Raw genomic sequence first — 21,121 nt, 5'->3', positions numbered from 1 at the left:
GACTTGCTGTGACTAGTAAAGATCGACAAGAAACGGCAAAAGAAATGAAACGAATGAATTCGATTACGAAAAAACGTTTATTCAACTAATTCTTAACAATACATAGTCTTAACAGTAACAATACTGTTCGAACGCATTTGTACATCGTTATCACTATCCTTTGACTGTTCGATTCGGCGAAAGCTTACGAGCTACGTCTACCAAATATGTTTATAATTTAATACGTTTATTAAATATGCGAACACGCGATTCTAGACGTCGTACTTCTCGTCGTCGTCTTCCAAGTCCTCTTTCGAGAGAATGTCCTCATGTTTGTGGTGATAGCGGGGGACGATTTTGTAGATTGTGTGCGTGTGTTCAACCTTCTTCACTCTGTAAGGCACGTGGATGATTACCTTCTTCCTGCGGGAAAAATGAGAGAGACTTTATTTTTTTATGAATCAATACTAATCTTCTTATTAATCTTGAATTACTACAATTTACTTACGATTCTACTGGCTGTCGCAGCAGGACAAGGAACATCGCCAACACGACGCCGAACTAAAAAATGGAGAAAAATGTAATGAAGCATTTTTCTCAAAGGAAAAATGTACGAATTTAGAAGAATTTAGCAACAGTACAAGGTAAAGATTGATAAAAAATCATGAAATAAGATGTCTTACCAGCAATGTGCACCTCATCTTGCAGAATACGATGCTCGTTGGCCACCGCACGCGATGGTGTTCGCTTCTGGAAGTGCACTTGACGCTTTCTGCGAGTCGCCGACACGGACCCTACGTTTATATACATGCAGTTGAAATTACCGAGGCGAATCGTTTCTGAAAGAATACCAAGAAACTCCCGCCACCGTGCAAGGAACACGCTGCATCCGAGTTCGTTCCACGTGATTTTCACTTTTTTCCCATTTCACCAAAACTCCGCCGGAGCTCGACGCGATTTGCACGGGGAGCCAAGCGATTTCGCGGGCTTCGTCGGCATTCAAAATGGCGAGACACGATTTAGATCGAAATCGATCGCTACCATCGAAAACGTGCAGCATTGAACGATGCATAATTGATCTTTGCACTTTTGCAATTTCTCTTCAACATAATCCCCAATTTATGATCTTTAGAAGTACAGTGATGATTTCACGTCAATCAAACATGTCTGATTTAAATCAGAAAACAAATGTCAACATTGAACGATGCACAGTTCGATCGCGGTCTTTGCACTTTTGCAATTTCTCATCAACATAATCCCCAATTTATGATTTTTAGAAGCACAGTGGTGATTTCACGGCAATCAAATATGTCTGATTTGCATCAGAAAACAAATGTCAACATTGAACGATACACAGGTTGATCGCGGTCTTTGCACGTTTTTAATTTCTCTTCGGCATAATCCCCAATTTATCATTCCAGAAGTGCAGTGGTGATTTCACGTCGATCAAATATGCCTGATTTGTATCAGAAAATTATCACAAATGTCCCCAGTATTTATTTATGTAAAATAACGTGGGATCTGAAGAATTTTGTAGCATTGATCGCAGCGATGAATTTCAACTTTGGACTTTCGTAGTAATTAACTCCACTAGATCGATTTCACGAGATTTTTCACTAAGCTTAATGAAACAGCGATGAAAAGTTATTGCTTGCAAGGAAAGATCGAGAAACAAATGCTTTCTAGAATGAAACGCGAACAGATTTCCAGTAAAACGTTACCAAACGAGGCAGACGTAGTCAAAGAACTGACTGCATATACAGGAAGCAGTAAACGCGGTTGCACATGCACTTCCTCCAGCTGGGACGCACCCAACCGCAGATCTGGTTAATCAGTTCGTGGCACGTACTAGCCTTAATTAAAGAAGAGATCATCGGAAGAATAGAAAGTTCGGAGAGGAGTTAGGCGTGTGCTAGATAATTAAAAGGAAGAATTACAAAATTCAAACACCCATTAAGAGGTTACGCGTTAGATGAGGATCACATTTCTCAATGCACCTCCGCGAAATTGATATTTGTGAAATTTAGACAAAGCTTATCTTGGTGTATCATAATCGTATCTTTGCTGTAATTAAATGTAAGTTACAATTAAGAAGCCAGTCAGTCTTTAGACAATTATTACTTTGACCATACTTCTGCATCTTATTACAATTTTGTTTCTAGCTTGACAATTTTATTTTCCGAGAATCGAGCATCTCTCGTATGTAAAGATAAACTCACGTCACTCATCTAAGCCTCTTAGCTTACATAATTGAAGAACGAGCGCAGTATCAGGTAATTTAGTTCGTTAATTGCTGGAAAAATGAAATTTCCCGCGGTTCTGCGTGTCGAATCCGTTTCTTTCATTGTAATTGCAGCGTTTTTCTTTTGCACGATCGTTTCCAGCGAAAACCGCGCGCCATATAATTTCAGTATGGTAATAGAACTGGCGTTTATCACTTTCAACAATTTGCTTTCGTTGGTCTAATTACTCATTAACCCAAACGACGTACACGCATCTGTAACAATTACGAAACGACAGGCTCATGGCTATTACGCTCGTTTGCGACAGTAATAGTTCTATTGTTGACCGGCAATAGTAATTATTTAACGGTAGCCTAGTTGATATGATGCGATTAGGGAACGCAACGAGTATGGAGCGAACAACATGAAATAGACTAGATAAACAAAATTGCATTAAAGTTGAATGAAGTCTAAAAAATTTATAGTCGATCAAAACGGAGAAAACGGAGGTAAAGATTTATCTTATCTCGGGGATAAAAACAACAAGGCAATAGAAGAAACTAGAAAGTGTGTAAGTGATTATGAAGCATTGTGGGTTTTCAAACGAGAACAAAAGAGTGGATTAAAAGATACATGTCTACTTTAATAAATTGCTTCGATTTTATTCAACTTTTGTGATTTGTGACTGCAGGGTCCTCGATCACGATGCGAACAAAAACGACAAATATGCGAACGAAGAAAGCGGTCTCAAGGCACGAGATTCTCCGATAGACAGACATACGAATTTATCGCCTAATCGCGTCTAAATTAAACAAAAACCGTCTAGCTTTCCACTATTATCCGCTCGATCGTTCGTAAATGGTCGCACGTCATTTTCGACGATTATCCACCATTGGACTGCGGGTTTTAAGAATTTACTTTTTACTTTCTATGTATCTGCTCCATCTTATAAATAATTAGCGAATGTCTGCCGTGGAAACTAAAAGATTAGAATTCAAAATTGCCGATTGGCAATTGTCGTAGCGTTTTAATAATAACTGTTAATTGACCTGGCAGTAAATTAACAGTGAAAATCGCCGGTGAAATGGAAAGCGGAGGGAAGAAAAACTGGATGCTCGCTTCTACGCTTCCACGCGATGGATATAATCGTTTGCTCGATAACGTGACTTGTTACGCCGATTATGCTAGTCGCGTCGATGATCGTTTCAATTCGCGGACACAATTCGTGAATGACCGTGTAAAACGACGGAACCGAAAGCGGATCGATTCCCTGGTTGATCGATGATTTATTCAACCGGATACGTGATGTCTGATCATCTTGGTTTCACTATTTCTTGCTGCCTTATACGATCGATCGGGAACGACGATCTTCGGGGAAACGCGTGCTCGAAAGGGAAATAGAAAGGACTTGATTAACCGTGGAATCACGATTGAAATTGTCGTCCTTTGGCGCTGTTGGATCTTGTTCTTTAGTGTCCAGTTTGTTGATCGAACGGTGTTCAGGTATTTTGTTATTTAGATAGCCATCCTACTTGTTTGCAGCCTTGAAGCTTAGGTACACGAGTCTGTTAATCCTTAACTACAACCTGAAAAACATTAATCTAGCGTTTCAAGCGTGAACATACGTGGCGTCTACGCTAGCAAATATTTATTTCGCATTTTGTTGAGTAAAAATTGATGTATGTTGAACAGTTATGTAGAAAATGACATAGTGGAAGTTGCAGGGGATGGTGTCTTGAGGGTTGAAAAATCAACACATGATTTCTTTGTATAGAAAGTCTGTTACTTTAATATTCGTAGAAAAATAAGGCGCATAATCTTACAATAAAACGTTGTCGATGAGATTGTACGGGATAAAGGCGCGAATAGACTATTTTAATGGGAGGGCGATGCTCGAGTGATTCGAACGCTTGGCCAAGTAGTGCTATCGCACGCGTCATCTTAATGTACATTTACGTATATAGTGGATGAGTGATTTCAATGCTTGGCAAAGTACGATCTCCTTAAAGGAGAGAAACGTGGACGAGGCTCGCCGTGGGTACTTTCTGTCGCTCATTAAAGTAATTGCGTTCTTTTTTTTAATTATCGAACGGTTGGATCCCCTGATCAATTTCAGCTATGGGACGGCCATCACGCTTATCCACGAAAGCATAAAATTATCATTCTCAATTACATCTTATTAAATCGTTGCGGCGAAAGTGGGCGTTCGTCTTTCGTTACGTAAGGGATGATCTGCGAACATTTTATCGCTTCAACGATCGGATATGAACTTTACAAAATCCTACAAAATACAATTGAATTTAATCCTCAACACTCTAATTAATTACAAACATTTAATTATTGTATGAGATACCATGTGTCAATTTTATATTCATACAATGAAAAAAATCATACAGAATGGAATTAATCTAGGTCGGCAGAAATGTTTAATTTTCGAGATAAAATAGCTCCGAGTGCAAAGGGTTAATCAACGAATCCGCAACGACTCCACAGTTGCAAACCTAAATGGAGAACCGCTTTCTCAGGTCGTTTTTTAAAAACTACACGCAGCAAACCGTTGCGAGCGAACGTGCTGGAACCTCCACATTGTATCCTCCGTACGCTTATCGACGCAGATCCACGGAATCGTGACGTAGACTTTAAATCAAACCGCATCCCGCAACGTAAACGGAACTCATAAATCAAAGCCGGGTCGACTCCGCTCACAATTAAGGCTCATACATTATTAACAAAAAAGAGAGCCGTGTCTTAATAAAGAAAATCTACAAACTCAACGGTTCCTTAATCTGGCAGCGATTGTTTTATCGTCGATTCGACGATCCAGAGGATCCAGTGGTGATCTTTCCATTCTCCTTTTCTTCCTTCTCCTTCGATCCTGTTTGCTTTGGAACCATTTTGCTCGCTGTTATGGTTTGATCATTTTCCAGCGTACCCGACCTCTCCGTGGAATCCACAATGGCGTCGCTTCTCTCCCGAAAACTCTTCGGATCCTGTTTAATTTCAGCGGACTGAGCGTGACCCCTTTTATTCCTCGGATTCCCATTTTTCAGCGACTCCCAATAGGCAACGGACCTTGAAACTTGAGGCTGCAAGGGTCTAAACCCTTCTTCCTTGCTGGAAGGGTCTCCACGAGTGTCCACACTGCCGTCAAGGTTCAGATACCTCATCTTCTTGCTGAAGAATTGAATGCTATACCTCGGATTATTCTCCGCAGACCTGGAATCATTGAATCTCAGCTGATCCCAGATCGAAGGCTTCTGAGTGATAGGGTCCCATTTGAACTTCTGCTGCGAACTGGCTCCCTGACTATTCTCACTCGACACTGTCTTCGTGTTATTCTCCCAGGGGAACTGATAATTAGGCGCGATAGGGCCCTGGTAGCTATTAACCTGATGAGACTCCTGTTTCTGACTCTCCCCTTTCTCGGCAGAACTGGAGTGGGAGTTTGAATTAGGATGACCATTCTGCGGATACTGCACCCTCTTCCTATGCCGAACAACCCTCTGAATCGCCACCGGTTCTCCGTTCTTCAGATTCACTTTGTAAGTCCTTGAAATATGAGGCGTTCTCGATTGACTCGTTACAACTGCTGCAGCGTGGATGGCTGGACTGGATTTGAATACTTGCGACACTTCGTGGCTGGATAACAAGGTGTCCGGGAAGGTGTGACCGGGTTTGATATGCTGACCGTATGAATTTCGAAGAGTGTCGGTTGATAGAGGCAGAGGTTCGTGGCTGATTATGGGAATGTCGGAGTGGCTGACTATGTCGTGGCTGTTTTCGGGGATCGGGGGATGAGGGCTGCCCTCTTGACCCACTGCTATCACAGCTGAGTGTTTCAGCAGTTCTTCAGGGGGCAGGTTGCTTTTGTCGAAGGTCGTCTCGATCTCGTTCACTGGCAATGATGAAACGAAACGGATCACCAGGTTGTCGGGTTGAACAGGTTCCAAAAGCCTGATGTAGACCTTCTCGCCAACTCCTGGGAAGTGGAATGGGCCAACCAGAGGGCCAATTGATTTAGGAGGGTTCACAAGACGCCGCAAGATGTTCACCAACGTGTCGATGAAGTTCTTATTCTTCGTTACCCGGTACACAGGTTCCAAGTGCACCGCACCCTCGTCGAAAGCCTCCGGAGGACCCTGCACGCTTTCCACCTGATGATCTATATGGTTCTCACCACTCGTTTCGTATGAACGACCTATTCGAACCAGGTTCCCGCCATTTTTCTGAAGCTGTCTCCGTCGCCGACCGACATTGAAACGATTTTGACGGACCCGAGACATTGAGCGACCTGGACGAAGCTTCAACATCTTGCTTGATGCACTGTGAACGCTGAAGTGGATGTTAGGGTTGAAGGTCTCGGGTTGCAAAGTGGTGAACGTGATCTCGCTGATGTCCGTGACATTGTCTTTTCTTGGATGCGGAGGTTGGTCCCTCTTTTGTAACCTTCTGGGGTGAGAGAGATGTAAATTGATTATTGTCCGTGTAAAATAATTTATGGAAGTGAAAATTCACGTGAAGATCTTAGAATGAAGATTACACTCTGTAAGAGTGAATAGTGGAAAATTGAAGTTGTAAAAGTTTAGCCTCGATCTCTGTTGCGTTTCTTGATTCTTTTCTGACCCATTTACATTTTTATCGCAGTTCTCGTTTTGTTACGAATGATTTTATACGTTTAAAAAATGTAAGAAAGTCTCAAGATGAATATTAAATCGTTCTTACCTTTCATATACATGTACAGACCACGATCTTCAGAGGTGGATTGTTTAAATGTATTGAATTATTGTAAGAGCATTAATTTGCGTTTAATATTTCAGTATAATTTGAACACTAGAATTACGGACCACTGAAAGTGACTAATTAAATTAAATTGATTTACTAGTTGCACAGAGAACAGGCTCAGTGCAATCTCTATCCGTCATATTGACAGGTCCAGTAATTCCATGGTTAGACGATACTAGCTCATAAACATTATCTTCACAATGTAACGCGTTGAAAAACGTACCTATCCGGCTGCACGGTTTCTGCACGATGAAATGCCGGTATTAAAGCAGCACAAACCTGTAATCACACAGATACGTATATATGAGAATCGGAAGTTTTCGTTTCTCAAGTTAAGATGGAATGAGAACGGCGATTATTAGTGCGTTTCGTTGATCTTTATTAAACAAGCCATGGAAAATGGAGTATTTCCGAAATAATATTTCACAATGCCTTTGAATTATTTGTTCACCTCGCGTTCTTACCGTTCCGTGCGCATTTAATCACTTTAATGTCGTGTTAGGACTGGACTTTCGGTTAACGAGTGAGACGATTCTAATTATTATTAATGAACTGCATTGCTGACATATTTCTCCTAAGAAATTCTAAGAAATCATGTTCAACCCTCAACTAACTGAACCTCGGTGTCAAATTGATACAGTGGCAAAAGATCGATGAAATAACAAGGTAAACATTTATTTTTCGCATTTTCTTAAAATAGAAATTAATTTTAAAAAGATAAATTAATTTCAAAAAAATAAAATTCTATAAATCAAACAATCAAAATTCTTCCAGTCTGTTTTCTTGGAAACAACCCTGGAAATCTCTACGCACGAGAGCGGAAGGCATTCAGAGTTTCAAAAAATTCAATTTTTACAGATAAATCGTATTCTTTTCAGGAGAGTTCCTAAATCTCGGCATCTCTAAGCGATAAGATCACTTGACACAAAAGGCATTGTTACAAACTCAATCTCCTCTGTCTAGCATACTACATCATTCTCTAGAAAATCACAGTCAAATCTCAGAGAATGAAGCACACTTTTAGCACCGGAAGAACGCGAGGACTCAACAAACAGATTGTTCTCCAAATTTTAATTCAAGATGTGAAACTTTGGATCGAAGATGCGAAACAAACAGTTCTCCAAGTTTCTAACGCGAGGGATCCGAATTCAATGATTCCACAACTGTTCACTACACATGTGAGAGACAACGTCTTGATCTTGTCTGACGAGGCTCACCGTGACCATATGCGCGATCCTCATGATGCTGACCGCACTAGGTCCCACTAGATCACCACACTGATCCAGCTATGGGGACCACCGTTCATCGACAACGTCTTTTAAAGCCTCCCCGACGCGACTGGAAACGAGCACTGTTAAACTGGCCCCGACGACATTGTTTCGTGTGTATACGTGCCTTGCCCCGACGCCGTTAGGTTTCTCTAAGCGATTCAAAGACTCGTTCAATCTACCCGGGAGCCAGGTAATTGGTGCATCACACCGCGATTTCCTTTGAAATGATCACGCACGCCGAAAGGGGGAACAGCTGTTCCGCGAATTATCACAGAGGAATTATCGTCAAACGGAGCTCGAACGAGCTCGTCCGAAACTCGAAAACGTTTCAACGCGCATTTTCAGTGATCAAATCGTCATTGAGGATCCTCTTGTCGATCTGGACAGTAGAATAATACTGATGAATCCACAAATCCCATGAAATTCTTTTCAGATCGGAACGCGGACCAAAAAGACGAATGACTGACAGCTATTGTGCTTTTCCATAATATATATAGAGAGGCCTGTGCTCATCTTCGTGGTCCCTCATGAATATTTTCTGCCGGCCACTACCATCGTCCGTCGCCCCCAATGAAAGTGAATTTCCCTGGGCTTTAATTGGCAGCAGCGCGGCGCGGCGCGGGAAAATGGTATCTAGAAACGGTGAAGGCAGTACGCCGAACTTCCAAGTGGCGTGTGCGTACGCATCCCGCCAGACCTGTTTATAAATCAGTTAATTGACGTGGATCGAAAGCTACCGACCGACTCGTCCTGGCCTAAGAAAATCGCGCGGCTGCCATAAGCGGCGCCGCGGGCGATCGGAGAAAAACGTACGGTTTAAAACGCGCTCATTAAAGATACATAAGGAATAGAATTCGCCTGACATTCGCGCGGCAAAATCCGTCGATCCTCGATGGCGGGGAGAAAAAAAGAGGAGCATCCGCGACATGTTCGCGGATCATGAATTAGCAATCGAGAATGGTGGAGGAAAGTGAAGCTAGTCGCCCGAGGCTCTCACCATTTTTATCACTTTATCATACAGAAATTGTGATTTCTAGACAAGTTTTACTTTTATCCGGGCTTCGATTCGAATAGAAACTTTGGTCGCTTTCAGTCGTAAATTACCCGACGCGTTCGAATCCCTGAGCTTGTTATAGTAACCGAGATGACGGGATAAGGATTTTGCGAAATAGATAAATTGATGTAGGGTTTGGTAAATCCGTGCATAAGTAGTTTATCGACTGCAGATCTGCTTAACGGAGTGTGAATGTTCGGGAGAGGGCTGGTGAGATGCGTTCAAGAAGGCAGAAATTTTCAAAAAGATGAACGACTTTGTTTTGTTTTCAATTTGGTTGATAAGATCCGCGATTTAATGGCGGTTCAGTGGTACTGGATTTTATTACCAGCATTGCTCGATGGCGGAACGGGAGAACCGACCGTGAAATTCTCGGATTCAGGCAGACGGCACCTGGCTGATGCATTATGCATCGAGCGCCGGTGGATGATCGCGTGGCTACACGGAATCGTGGTATTTTCTACAGGTAGGACGATCGATTATATCGGACGGGATTCTAGGGGTGGTTTTTCGGCAGAGATTCAAATACACGTTGTGTTTCGTTTTGGACGAATTCGATTTGAATTTATATGTCTCGTTCGAGAAAGTATCTGTACAGGATTTTACACGAAAATGTTCTGCAAAAGTTCCACATTAAATGCATGAAAATGTCGTGTTTCTTCTTAGGCGTAGTTGAAGCGGCGTTTTCCATCGAAGCGAAAACCATAAGCTGCGCTGTTTGGTGCGTTGATTAACGCCGGGTTCCTGAACTGATGAAACGATCCGTGAAGATGCGCCGGCCTAACTGCGTTCTGCTCTTCGTCCTGCGATCCCTTTAGGTAGAATGCCTCAAACTGACCTTCTGGCAGCAGAATGTCCTTCAGAGACTTGTCACTGGGGTCGTACGCTGACACGTTCATCGTCAGAGCGATTAGCACCAGACCCTGCAAGATTTATTTTTATTCAACTCTTTAATGTAATGTAATGTAAGTAGATAAAATTCGAAAGTATTGAAATATTTAAAAAATTGAATAACATTCGATTTGGTTTAGATTTTTTGCAATCGATGCAGACAATTTTTATTTTGCATAAAGATCCGAATCTAGTGATCACGTAAATAATCCGCAGTCTAGCGATCACTAACTGCATTCTAAAATTTTCCTGGCAATTTATATTTTTATCACAAGCGAATGAAATTCGCAGCTTAATGGATTTCTAACCATCTCAGAAGAAAATATGTATTGTAGGAACAGTAAGTTATTTATTGTACAATTATTACACATAAAGAAAGTACGATAGTATTTCCATTAAATTGCAACCCCATTAACAGAAAAAAGAACCTCACACCTGCACTACAGCAAACACAACTTGTTTAACCGTGTCAGATATGTATCTCACGAATGTGGGGTACCCACTGGTTACTTGTTCAATCGAAATTGTATGTATTAGTGGCATAAACCAACTCCAACCGTTAAGATTTCGTCGAGATAGTGTCTTCGGCGTTGCAAACGATTGTTAGCTTACGCGAGTACAGTGTTAAGTTCTCGCTAGCAGAAAATAATAAAAAGATGAAAATTGAAGTAATGATACTCCTTTCACCTTTACAATCGTATAACATTATAACTGAACGAAACTGAATAGAATGTGGACAGGACAAAATAAGCAATATTAATGAATTCTGACATACCATCAATAATGTGAGAGCGCGCGAAGTCATCTTTAGCTTGAGCTCCGTAAAAATCGCCGCTGGAATCGCTGAAACGATCAAATAATTCGCGTGTCCATAAAATAAACAATTTTTGATGAAGAAGATGGAAATAAATAGCTCCTCCCAACAATTATATGACAATTAAATGCATAAAGAATTTCACCGAAGGGGTGTGCCGCAAATAATTCAACGTTACGGTACCGTGCTCGGTGCCATAAAACGCCCGGCAATTACGCGAACTTCTTCGCATCGGATTAGACAATTTCACAAGGTTTGGCGGCGTATCTCATGCTCAAACGCCGTGTAATCCTCTCCTTTGAATCGCCATTTTACGCTCACGCCTTATTAAACACGGCTAGCACAACGAATCGGTCAGATAACGATACATCCATGCTCGTTCGTTGGCGCGAGCCTCGTAACGCTTCGCCGGGATGTGAAGTAGAAAAAGACTTTGAAAGATTTCTAATTGATACGTCGACAGTTCGCTAACTCTCATTTAAATGACACCGCTTACGGAACGCTCGGTTCGTGTAAACGTTTACTTATCGACTTCATCGACGCTGAAGAAGAAACGCAACCCGCGGTTTCTCGTCTTTATGATCAGACGCACGCAACGAGCTCGCGTATCAATATGTTAATGAACGCACGAGATTCGTTTGATTTTCTTTTTCTGCGTGCAATGCATTGGAATTCCTGCGAGAGTCACCCGTGGATTATGCGATCTTTGTGCGAAATAAAGATTTTTGTAAACGTTGATTTCAAGTTCTTTACACGTTCCTGAAAATTTCCTCGTGTAAACAGTGTTCTTTGAGAGAATCAACAAATTAAAAGTGCGTGTGACTAATTGATTTTTACATATTACTGAACGTTGGCGTACGATAATTCAGGCGGTCTGACATAGGACAGGCTAATTCTACTTTCGATTTCGAAACCGGATCACCGGACACTTACTTATCTTCAATTAAATGGTAACTAGAGAATACAAGCTTCCAACTTGATTTTATTGTTTTATTTTCATTAAATATATGTATACATATACTATTTGAATGAATGTTGGAAAAAATATATTGAGAAATTATGGGATGATCATGGACAGCTCTAGACGCTAAATTGGAAAACAATTACCATTTTTCTTTCATAATGTAGGTCCTTTAATAACAAAAAATCGTCTGCATCCAAATTTGACAACAGAGCAACCTTAAAAATTCGATGATATCGAAGGAACTTATTTAATGAAATAAAAATTGGAAAGTGAACATGTAAGTGCAGAGTGGCGCGTTAGGTTTGATTGAAAAAGTACCTGGTCCAGTCGGTTTAGAATTCGATGGAGGCGTTTTCGGCTGTGTGGACGAAAAATTGAACGAGCGTTCATGGTTGAAACTTACCGAACAGCAGTGGCAAAAGTGAAAGCCGCTCCTCGAGCGTTCGTACACAACAGCACGCCGCCCGAGAACGTTTCCTCTATCTGGGCACGTATAACGACCTTGCCACTGTAAGCGCCCCCACGTCGAAGACCAAGAGCAGAGCAAAGCTGAGCAGAACATGAACAGAGCTGAGCAGAGCTGAAACGGAAGCCGAGAGAGATGAAAGTGGAAAACCAACGACCTCGGGTTTCGCCGACAGCGCTGCTCGGTTTTTATGTTTTCGCGAACTAAATGCTCGTGGCACGCACGCGATTAGCGTTAGAAATCGTTTAGTAAGAAACTACACGACGCTTGACAACTTCTTCGAGGCTCCAGCGAGGAGAAAAACGCGTCTAGGATTGCTGCGATCCAACGATGATTATGTCGATCGCTGGACTTGCTGAAAATTCCCACAAAATCAGTCATTTAGTTAACGATCCGAAAATTTCATCGAAAAGTTAATGAAAATTGTCATACATAAAGAGAATTATTTATTCTTTGAACGTGGATAAAAATTGTTTATATCTCCAACGCTATCGAAAATTGTTCAATTCTATCTTCAGATATTGGCACTGTGCACTTTCAACTGTTAATCACAATTTTGCTGGCTACTCGGAATATTGTTGCTCTGAACTAGAAAATAAAGATACTGTCGGTAAATATAAGAAACTGTACAACAATTTATTTATACAAAAAATCAGGTATCCTCGTTTAAATACAAAATCGAAGAATAAGGAAATGGAATTAAATTATATGATATGCCTTGCTTAAGAAAATGAGACGTTTTACAATAGATCTGTAGTTGCCCCTAAAAATCACTGGATTGTTGACATTATTGTCTAGTCGAAATTTCGTATCCCGATAATTGGTAAAATAATTACAGTCGATCCCGAAATACAACGTTACCCCGTAATCAGTCTACAATAAATAATCTAGATCGATTCACCGGAAATGCAATGCTCTACGTATCACAATGTGCACTGTACGTATCATCTAGAGAGTGCAAAACCTCGATTCCAAAAAATTAATGTCATGTTTCGTGTATTCCTTGCCACATATACATACTCGTATGCTAACGCTTAATTAACGACGCCGTTTATGAACATTACGTTCCACGTATCACGGGTAAAACATTTAAAAAAGTTTCTTTAGTCATGTCACTAGTACGATACGACGATACCAATATCTAAATACAAGAAAGCTTTACAACGAGCATATCGTAATATGCATCGATAGTTTAAAAATGTTTATATTCTCATAATTAAAATATATATATGTATATATATATATATATATATTAAACGCTGCGCGCATTTTTTAAGTACATTTCGAATATGGTCGCGATTAATTGAAATCTTTAGATAGTGGTATAAAATTACAAATATTCTATTCACTTGTACATGACTCCATGATACGCCCCATATATATATATATATATATATATATATATATAGTTTATATTTACATATATTAAATATCCCTGGGACGCGACCATGTCTCTGAATACATTACACCGAATATAAATAAAAATCTAGTTTTGTTTTGCACTTTGGAGGCGAGGTAAACGGTGAGAACCATGCAATTGAAAATCTTCCGAACACCGCTTGAATGGATTTCCATTTACTATTGCGGACCCATCGAGCCTCTTCTTTCTTGAGTTGTTCGATACCCTATAACAAACACACGTGACTCAGTACAATGTTTAAAAATCGAAATTCATTTTATTTGCCGAGATACATGATTTACATACAGTTTCGTCATTCCAAATAGCTTGCAACTGTGTTCCCAGCATGACAGCAGTGAAAATGGCAAAGAGAAGTGCCTCGAAAGCCAAGAATAGCAAGAGCACCACCGTCGCAGGTGGACTGAATGTAGAACATTCCTTCCACTCTTGTCTGACGCACGTCGTGAATTGTTGTATACATAAAAATAAAGATTGCAACGACATTCCAGCTATATAGAACTGAAATGCATTTGGTAAACATTAATTTACGCTCCGTTCGTTTCTGAATACGCAGAGACACTTACTGTAAATAGTACAAAATACTTTTGATTATTTTCCCCCACGCAATTGTTTACCCACGGACAATGGTGGTCCATTTTCCTAATACATCTGCGAAAGAAGTATAAAAAGAATTAGTTACCATTTGGATATTATAATTTGTATTGACACATTATATGTAAAATGTTCACCTTTGGCAAACAGAACAGTGATGCGCTCTATCCGGCTTAATGGAGCAGCACTTTGGACATTTAAAAATGACTTGTCCATCCCTAAATCCCATTTGTTCTATCATCTCTTTTGTAGCATTGCCTTTTGGTACTGCACCCTGTGTTTAAACATATTCGTTAACATTTATTTGAAATATTTTCAACCATTGTGCACCCACATTTGTTAATATTGTCAGGCTACCATGTCCCCAATTATTGTGTACAATCCAATGGAAAAATTACTGGACAATACTGAACATATGGAAGAAGTTTTACCATTCTGGTTTACTTACTGGATCCGTGAACATTGTCCTCAAGTGCGAGGCGAAGGCCAAAAAAGTTAACGACTGAAATATCGCAGTGTTTAGACCCGAGTATAAAGTATTTATGGTAGGAATAAGGATTACTGCCATCACGACGAATTCAGCGTAAATGATTAACAGCCATGTTAAGACTGCGCATATAATTCCACATATGTCCTATGAACAACAAACATATCACACATAGTCTGGTAAAAACACAGAATCGAAAGAAAGAAAGAAAACTATTAGATCTGTCTATACGTACTTTAATACACCATAGTCTTCCGCCGTAACATTTATTATGAACATCTCTTTCTCTTTGAAAGGTGATATAATCATAATCCATGATTTAGGATTACCACGAATATCCTTAAACATTAATTATACGAAAACACAAACAACGCCGATTAATATAATCATAGTTTTTATTAATGTAATCACAGTTCATTGCCTGAAACGAGTATTAAGATACGAATGAATCATCAGAGTTGTGACACCTTGCATCGTAAAGTGACAGAAAATTGACAAACAGGAATTGACGACAGGAGAGCTTAAAAAGCTTATTAATTATAACCTCACAACGAGCTACTTACACTACGTCGCTTAGGCTCGCGATAACTGAACAACACATATTGCTATCCATTCAAATTTTCTTTATTGTATCGTCTCCAATAATATGTATAACATATACAATGAATATCGAGTAACAGAATTGATTTTTCTGTTATCACCTCTCGCGTAATTGGCCTGGCCAGGTCCATCCATTAATAAACAATCGCGCCGCTTCTACGGTGGGCTACTGTGAAATATACGGTGGACCTTTTCCTCATAACGGTCCAATGTATATCGCAAAAGCAAACGGACCACAAAACGGAACTTGAACTCGCTATCACGTGTAGATTACGATAGTTCGGACTCTAAACCACTCTAAACGTCACCGATCCTCGCCATTGAACGGTATTACGAACGCACTTGCCATTCGAACGGGACAGATGTTTTCAATGAAGACAATGAAGATGCATCTATCTGCGCTCGAGAACCTATCACTGATATAGTATATACATATATCAGTGGAACCCAGTGGAACCTATTGGAAATTGGGACCAATTGGAACTTGGAACAAAGTTTTGACTTTTGTATGGTTCATGTTTATACTTAAGAAAATGGCAACGTCGCATGTACGTAGGGTGTGAAGGACATTTAATTTGAGGACAGGAGGCTTGAGGATTTCGATAGGAATTTCGCTTTCGACATAGTTCGTGGCATTGTCACGTGTTGATTATGATAGTTCGGGTCCGGTCTCTAAACGTTACCGATGCCCGTCGTTGAACGCGATTACGAACGCACCTAACACTCGAACGGAGCAGATGTTTTCAATGAAGGCACACGGTCGCAACTAGTCAGCGCGCAGCGTTATCCAATTAAACCGATGGAAAGTTCAAAGTGAATAAGAATGGATTGTAAATAATACTAGATAGCACCGGTATCAATCGTCAGTCCGTCGCGTTCTTGCATGCGACTGCAAGTTTGACAGTACACGGCGTAGGGTGGGGGCCGTGCTGCGCAGCCATATTGGCTACTTGTGACTTTTGGGAGGAAGCAAGCAAAAAATAACCCAACTTTTCTCGTTTTCTAGACGAAAAAAATGTTGCCTTCAAGAATTTTTCATTGATTACGCACGTTCCTCTAATTCTAGCGAACACGATTACTGTGACACGTGTGATCGTTTCTACAAGGTCGTTCTTTTTTACGAAAAATGGTATGCTAATGCTTTTGATTAATGGATAGCCTATCTCTCTTACGGACACGCAGAACTCGTTCGTTCTCAAATTCCACTATCGTCTCCATTTCATTTTCTTTTTCTGATGTTTAATTTTCGTTTCTGCTTTTGTAGAGTTTCTTTGGGTTCGGTCAGTCGGCTGACATAGAGATTACTTTGGATGGTGCAGAGACCAGGAAGTCTGCAGACATCAAATCCGAAGATGGGAAAAAAGAGCGCCACTTGTTATACTATGACGGGGAAACGGTATCTGGAAAGGTAAAAACATCTTTCCTCAAACGAATTTGTTACCTACGCAGGGATGCACGCATTAACAGAGAATACCATTTGTAGTACACATCGGTTGATCGAATACTTCCAATATATCGGAGTAGTATACACAGTATCAAGATACGAACCGCATTGTAATCTGAAGTAGTTATCTTCTTTGACTTTTAAAAAAGTCTTTCTTATGTCCTTTATATATTAATTCATAATTTCATCGTATACATATATACATATGTATACGTGTTTTATGTAATACACGAAAAACCATAACACAACTATTCAGCGAATGAACAATATTTGTAATGAATATATTAGAATAGTTAAAAGACATTAACGATCGAATTATTAATTGCAGATTAATATTAGTCTTAGGAAGGCTGGCAAGTTAGAGCATCAAGGTGTAAAAGTAGAATTTATCGGACAAATAGAATTATATTACGACAGAGGAAATCATCATGAGTTCACGAGCTTGGTTAAGGAGCTAGCCAGGCCCGGGGAATTAACGCATAACACTGTGTACACTTTTGAGTTTGCCAATGTAGAGAAACCGTTCGAAAGCTACACAGGGTCCAATGTGCGACTAAGATATTTCCTGAAAGTGACAATTGTTCGAAGACTTAGCGATATTGTGAAAGAACTTGAATTAGTTGTGCACACTCTTAGTTCCTATCCGGATATGAATAATCCTATTAAAATGGAAGTTGGAATTGAAGACTGTTTGCATATCGAGTTCGAGTATAATAAAAGCAAGTAAGTTGATCAATTGTTCGTGCCATTCTACTTCTATCAGGCGTGTTCCCTTACAATTTTTTAATCTGTAAATTCTTTTTCAGGTATCACTTAAAAGATGTCATTGTTGGAAAAATCTATTTTCTTTTGGTTAGAATAAAAATCAAACACATGGAAATTGCCATAATAAAACGGGAGACCACTGGTTCTGGTATTGTATACTTTCTCTCTTTCATTTAAATCATACTAATTGCTAGAGGTATGCGAGAACCCGAAAATATCGGTTGAGTTCCCACACCTCTAATAATTACGATAGTCGTTGTTATAATTTCAATACTTTATCCATCTTCGTACGCAATGGAGAAAACATTTTGTTTTTTGTATATTCATTAATTGTAACTAATTGTACCAATGTAATAATTAGAATACATACTTGAAGGTCCGCACACGTTCACGGAGAATGAGACAATAGCCAAGTACGAAATAATGGATGGCGCACCTGTTCGCGGCGAATCCATTCCCATAAGAGTGTTTCTAGCTGGCTACGACTTGGCGCCAACAATGCGTGAAATTAATAAGAAATTTAGCGTTAGGTACTACCTTAATTTAGTCCTCATGGATGAGGAAGATCGCCGATATTTCAAGCAGCAAGTAAGTCTGGAAGTAAATGATGTTCTAATGTTAACAATCTCAAAACATTAAATTTAGTGTTTCAAACTTAAACAAAGGTGCCGTCTACACTTGCAAATATTTATCTGGTATTAAAGCAGATGTTTTATTGAATAAAAATTTATTTTTCTTGGAGTCGTACAAAGTTCCATATAAACAGAAAAAATTTTTCCCCCATTAAATGGAATCAGTTCCGTTTGAAATTTACATATGAAATTTACAATACTTTCGTATTGTTTCAGGAAATAACATTATGGAGAAAAGGCGAGAAGAGTAGAAAGTCTCAGACAGCTTCACCCCACATGCCATCGCATTTAGTCTCTGCAGAAACGGGATTCCCACAGGGTGCCGCTCAAAATGGCCCACCATCTGTGCCATCCACAGTAACGCCAGGGCAACTGCCATCCAGTAATCTAACCAGCGTAGAAGACGCACCGGCTCCAATAGAAGGGATGACACGCGAAGAAGGGGACGGTGAAGGTGAAAAGGAAGTTAACCCCGAAAGTAACTGAATGTTCACGGGGTCGTGGCAGAGTTAACGAAGACAATGGAAAAAATCTTACTAGTTCAGGGAAATAGTAACACCATAGAGTGGATGATCATCACGGACGAGACTAGTAGAATCGACTAGAAAAATTTCTCTCGCGTATATCGTAAAGAGAGATCGAGTTTTAAGAACAGCGAGAATAAACACGGGAACACCTGCGAGCAAAGTTGTAAATATTTTGGATACCTATAAATAATGCAGGTGATAAATTGAATAAGTAGCCAATTATCGATCAAAATTTCAGATTATTGAGATCTATAGGAAAATGTACTACGATGTCTGGTGGAACAGACCTAAAAATGATTAAAAACGAAAGAAAAAGAAAACAGGAAAAAAAGTAATGTTACAGAAATGAAATAACGCAAAAAAAAATGAATTATGTATACATAAGGCGGACGATTTAAACGATCGAATTCTTAATCGGTGGTACATTATTGAATGGCATCTAAATGTTACAGTGTTCTGAATATTTTATACAAACTTATTCTGTGTTATACAAAACGATGCCTTCGGCCACTAGATTAATTTCTTGCAATTCGAAGCCTCTTTCTATGACTAACTTAATCGTCATGTGAGAGTTTTATAAATCTGAGATGAATAATACATATACTCACAACACGGCTGCCCTATTTTAATCCATTCTCTTAGTCTGCAATTAATATATAATAAAGGCATTTATAACGGAAGAATGCTTTTACATGCAACGCGTACTGCATTGTCGAGATAATTTGTGGCGAAACAAAAAGGCGACACGTTTCGAGTAAAACTTCTTTGTTAATATTTCGAGACAAGCCATTGTCGCCACGGTACATTAAGATACATACAAACGGTGCATCACGTACGACATACAGTAATGTAATATCGATCATTTTGTTTCACAGTTTGATATAATTGTATATACAAATTATGGAAATATATAAATATATATATATATACCTATTACTTTTCTAATAGAATTTGTATGTAAACACGAAGGTTCTCGATATAAATCATTCTAAGGAATGTACGCCTTAGTATGCCTGCTCAATTTTTAGCATGCCTTTATTAATATAAGAGTGGACTATGATAGATTAAAAATGGGATGGCCCCACATGTGTATTTATAGAATATATACATACAGATATAGACATATACATACATAGATATGAGTGCAGTATGTATATATGTATGTATCTATGTATATTACAATATGTGTGTGAATATATATATGCATATATATGATTTTTCATGATAACAGTAGTAACAGGCTGGGTTATATATACACACACAGAAAGAGACACACACACACATACACACGATAAGTATCAAGATCGATTGTAATGATACCGAAAATAGTAATGAACTATAATAAGATGTATTCTTCTATCGATGGAAGTAATGTCGATACGAACGGGAGTACCCAATGTTTTGTACGATTCTATGTTAACACGGGCCGACTGTAGAAATCTTGTTGAGAAAAAAGTGCATGAACGGTTAGCCGCGTGTATTTCAGAATTTTCTTTTGTGTAAATTAAAATTTTCATATTTCAAGCCTTTGTTATTTGTTGACAAGAAAAGATATATGTGTACAAGAGAGGGAGAGCGAGCGAGCGAGCGAGAGAGACCGAGAAAAAGCGAAGAAGCGAGAACGAGGGAAAAGTAAAAACTATTTGTGAATTATTTGACATGTCAAATATTGTATATACATATACATATTGTCATACGATATGAAACTAGTTGTATATTTTAATGCCCGCATAAGTATATATTATATATCGTATACAGTGTGCCTTCGTGTGCACGTATATTGGAAAAGATTAGTTTGTTTATGCATACACCCTTCCTATTCTTCTATATATATATACATATTATTGGTACAATAATATCAAATTTCTATTCTCATTATTCGTAAGTTGTTTTTCCAACATATCCGCATTCAAATCAACAATGTTATCAAAATCATAATCATAATGAAATTTTGATCACATCATCACTTTCCTATAATTACATGTACTGTACTGTCGCTATTAGATATTCGTAATTTATAATACATATAAACAAATATTTCTAGGAAATATTTCTACGTTTACAAAATGTGAGTACTTGACGAATAGTCAACTAACGAGGCATTTTATTTTCGAGTTCATAATTTTTTTTTAGAAATAAGATTGTTGTATATATATATACGAACTTTAATACCGAATTATATAACAAACTTTTTAATATACCTATATATCTT

The 21,121-nt window shown here is 39.2% G+C and overlaps 5 protein-coding genes across 9 annotated transcripts; 1 reads left to right on the top strand and 4 right to left on the bottom strand.

Annotated features, from left to right (window-relative positions):
• Positions 1–58: 58 nt before the first annotated feature.
• LOC143212065 (uncharacterized) lies at positions 59–1,709 on the bottom strand. Its single transcript, XM_076430376.1, has 3 exons — positions 663–1,709; positions 488–540; positions 59–402 (listed from the first exon to the last, which is right to left on the bottom strand). Exons 1-3 carry the CDS (start codon positions 678–680, stop codon positions 252–254), a joined length of 222 nt encoding a protein of 73 aa, XP_076286491.1. The 5' UTR covers positions 681–1,709; the 3' UTR covers positions 59–251.
• A 2,246-nt stretch (positions 1,710–3,955) lies between these two features.
• On the bottom strand, positions 3,956–8,737 carry LOC143212043 (uncharacterized). 3 transcript variants are annotated; one of them, XM_076430331.1, is made up of 3 exons: positions 8,201–8,737; positions 7,207–7,262; positions 3,956–6,647 (listed from the first exon to the last, which is right to left on the bottom strand). In XM_076430331.1, exons 1-3 carry the CDS (start codon positions 8,222–8,224, stop codon positions 5,003–5,005), a joined length of 1,725 nt encoding a protein of 574 aa, XP_076286446.1. In that variant the 5' UTR covers positions 8,225–8,737; the 3' UTR covers positions 3,956–5,002. The 3 variants fall into 3 exon arrangements, with proteins under 3 accessions (XP_076286446.1, XP_076286445.1, XP_076286447.1); XM_076430330.1 differs by having other exon boundaries at positions 3,956–6,650; positions 8,201–8,736; XM_076430332.1 differs by lacking the exons at positions 7,207–7,262; positions 8,201–8,737 and adding an exon at positions 6,924–7,181 and having other exon boundaries at positions 3,956–6,650.
• A 1,103-nt stretch (positions 8,738–9,840) lies between these two features.
• Positions 9,841–12,539, bottom strand: LOC143212058 (uncharacterized). Of its 2 annotated transcripts, none has more exons than XM_076430369.1 (3): positions 12,296–12,539; positions 10,975–11,042; positions 9,841–10,231 (listed from the first exon to the last, which is right to left on the bottom strand). In XM_076430369.1, the coding sequence occupies exons 1-3, from the start codon at positions 12,537–12,539 to the stop codon at positions 9,971–9,973; spliced, it is 573 nt and encodes a 190-aa protein (XP_076286484.1). In that variant the 3' UTR covers positions 9,841–9,970. The 2 variants fall into 2 exon arrangements, with proteins under 2 accessions (XP_076286484.1, XP_076286485.1); XM_076430370.1 differs by having other exon boundaries at positions 12,381–12,522.
• Positions 12,540–13,895: 1,356 nt separating this feature from the next.
• LOC143212056 (palmitoyltransferase ZDHHC3) lies at positions 13,896–16,319 on the bottom strand. Its single transcript, XM_076430367.1, has 7 exons — positions 15,505–16,319; positions 15,177–15,362; positions 14,903–15,088; positions 14,592–14,728; positions 14,427–14,511; positions 14,149–14,361; positions 13,896–14,068 (listed from the first exon to the last, which is right to left on the bottom strand). The coding sequence occupies exons 2-7, from the start codon at positions 15,255–15,257 to the stop codon at positions 13,907–13,909; spliced, it is 864 nt and encodes a 287-aa protein (XP_076286482.1). The 5' UTR covers positions 15,258–15,362; positions 15,505–16,319; the 3' UTR covers positions 13,896–13,906.
• On the top strand, positions 16,130–20,699 carry Vps26 (vacuolar protein sorting 26). 2 transcript variants are annotated; one of them, XM_076430358.1, is made up of 6 exons: positions 16,130–16,670; positions 16,806–16,949; positions 17,314–17,708; positions 17,792–17,898; positions 18,112–18,338; positions 18,599–20,699. In XM_076430358.1, the coding sequence occupies exons 1-6, from the start codon at positions 16,668–16,670 to the stop codon at positions 18,866–18,868; spliced, it is 1,146 nt and encodes a 381-aa protein (XP_076286473.1). In that variant the 5' UTR covers positions 16,130–16,667; the 3' UTR covers positions 18,869–20,699. The 2 variants fall into 2 exon arrangements, with proteins under 2 accessions (XP_076286473.1, XP_076286474.1); XM_076430359.1 differs by having other exon boundaries at positions 16,137–16,670; positions 18,127–18,338.
• The last annotated feature ends 422 nt before the right edge of the window (positions 20,700–21,121 follow it).

The sequence above is a fragment of the Lasioglossum baleicum genome, chromosome 9 (assembly GCF_051020765.1).
Source record: "Lasioglossum baleicum chromosome 9, iyLasBale1, whole genome shotgun sequence".
Classification (NCBI taxonomy): Eukaryota; Metazoa; Arthropoda; class Insecta; order Hymenoptera; family Halictidae; genus Lasioglossum; species Lasioglossum baleicum.
The sequence above is the reverse complement of the archived record's forward strand: the minus strand, read 5'-3'. Positions and strand labels throughout refer to the sequence as shown.

What these genes read in the sequence shown, in the direction of transcription:
- LOC143212065 (XM_076430376.1), bottom strand. An exon ending in CTGCGACAGCCAGTAGAATC is followed by an intron (nt 403 to 487) that starts GTAAGTAAATTG and finishes TTTTTCCCGCAG; the next exon opens with GAAGAAGGTAATCATCCACG.
- LOC143212056 (XM_076430367.1), bottom strand. Translation starts at nt 15,257, where the DNA reads ATGGATTATGATTATATCACCTTTCAAAGAGAAAGAGATGTTCATAAT. An exon ending in AGTATTTTGTACTATTTACA is followed by an intron (nt 14,362 to 14,426) that starts GTAAGTGTCTCT and finishes AATGCATTTCAG; the next exon opens with TTCTATATAGCTGGAATGTC. An exon ending in CTATTTGGAATGACGAAACT is followed by an intron (nt 14,069 to 14,148) that starts GTATGTAAATCA and finishes TGTTTGTTATAG; the next exon opens with GGTATCGAACAACTCAAGAA.
- Vps26 (XM_076430358.1), top strand. An exon ending in ACGGGAGACCACTGGTTCTG is followed by an intron (nt 17,899 to 18,111) that starts GTATTGTATACT and finishes TGTAATAATTAG; the next exon opens with AATACATACTTGAAGGTCCG. An exon ending in GCCGATATTTCAAGCAGCAA is followed by an intron (nt 18,339 to 18,598) that starts GTAAGTCTGGAA and finishes GTATTGTTTCAG; the next exon opens with GAAATAACATTATGGAGAAA.
- LOC143212043 (XM_076430330.1), bottom strand. Translation starts at nt 8,224, where the DNA reads ATGAGGATCGCGCATATGGTCACG. An exon ending in GGATCGCGCATATGGTCACG is followed by an intron (nt 7,263 to 8,200) that starts GTGAGCCTCGTC and finishes GTGTGATTACAG; the next exon opens with GTTTGTGCTGCTTTAATACC. An exon ending in GAAACCGTGCAGCCGGATAG is followed by an intron (nt 6,651 to 7,206) that starts GTACGTTTTTCA and finishes CTCTCACCCCAG; the next exon opens with AAGGTTACAAAAGAGGGACC.
- LOC143212058 (XM_076430369.1), bottom strand. Translation starts at nt 12,539, where the DNA reads ATGTTCTGCTCAGCTTTGCTCTGCTCTTGGTCTTCGACGTGGGGGCGC. An exon ending in TTCTAAACCGACTGGACCAG is followed by an intron (nt 11,043 to 12,295) that starts GTACTTTTTCAA and finishes TGATCGTTTCAG; the next exon opens with CGATTCCAGCGGCGATTTTT. An exon ending in GCGCTCTCACATTATTGATG is followed by an intron (nt 10,232 to 10,974) that starts GTATGTCAGAAT and finishes TAAATCTTGCAG; the next exon opens with GGTCTGGTGCTAATCGCTCT.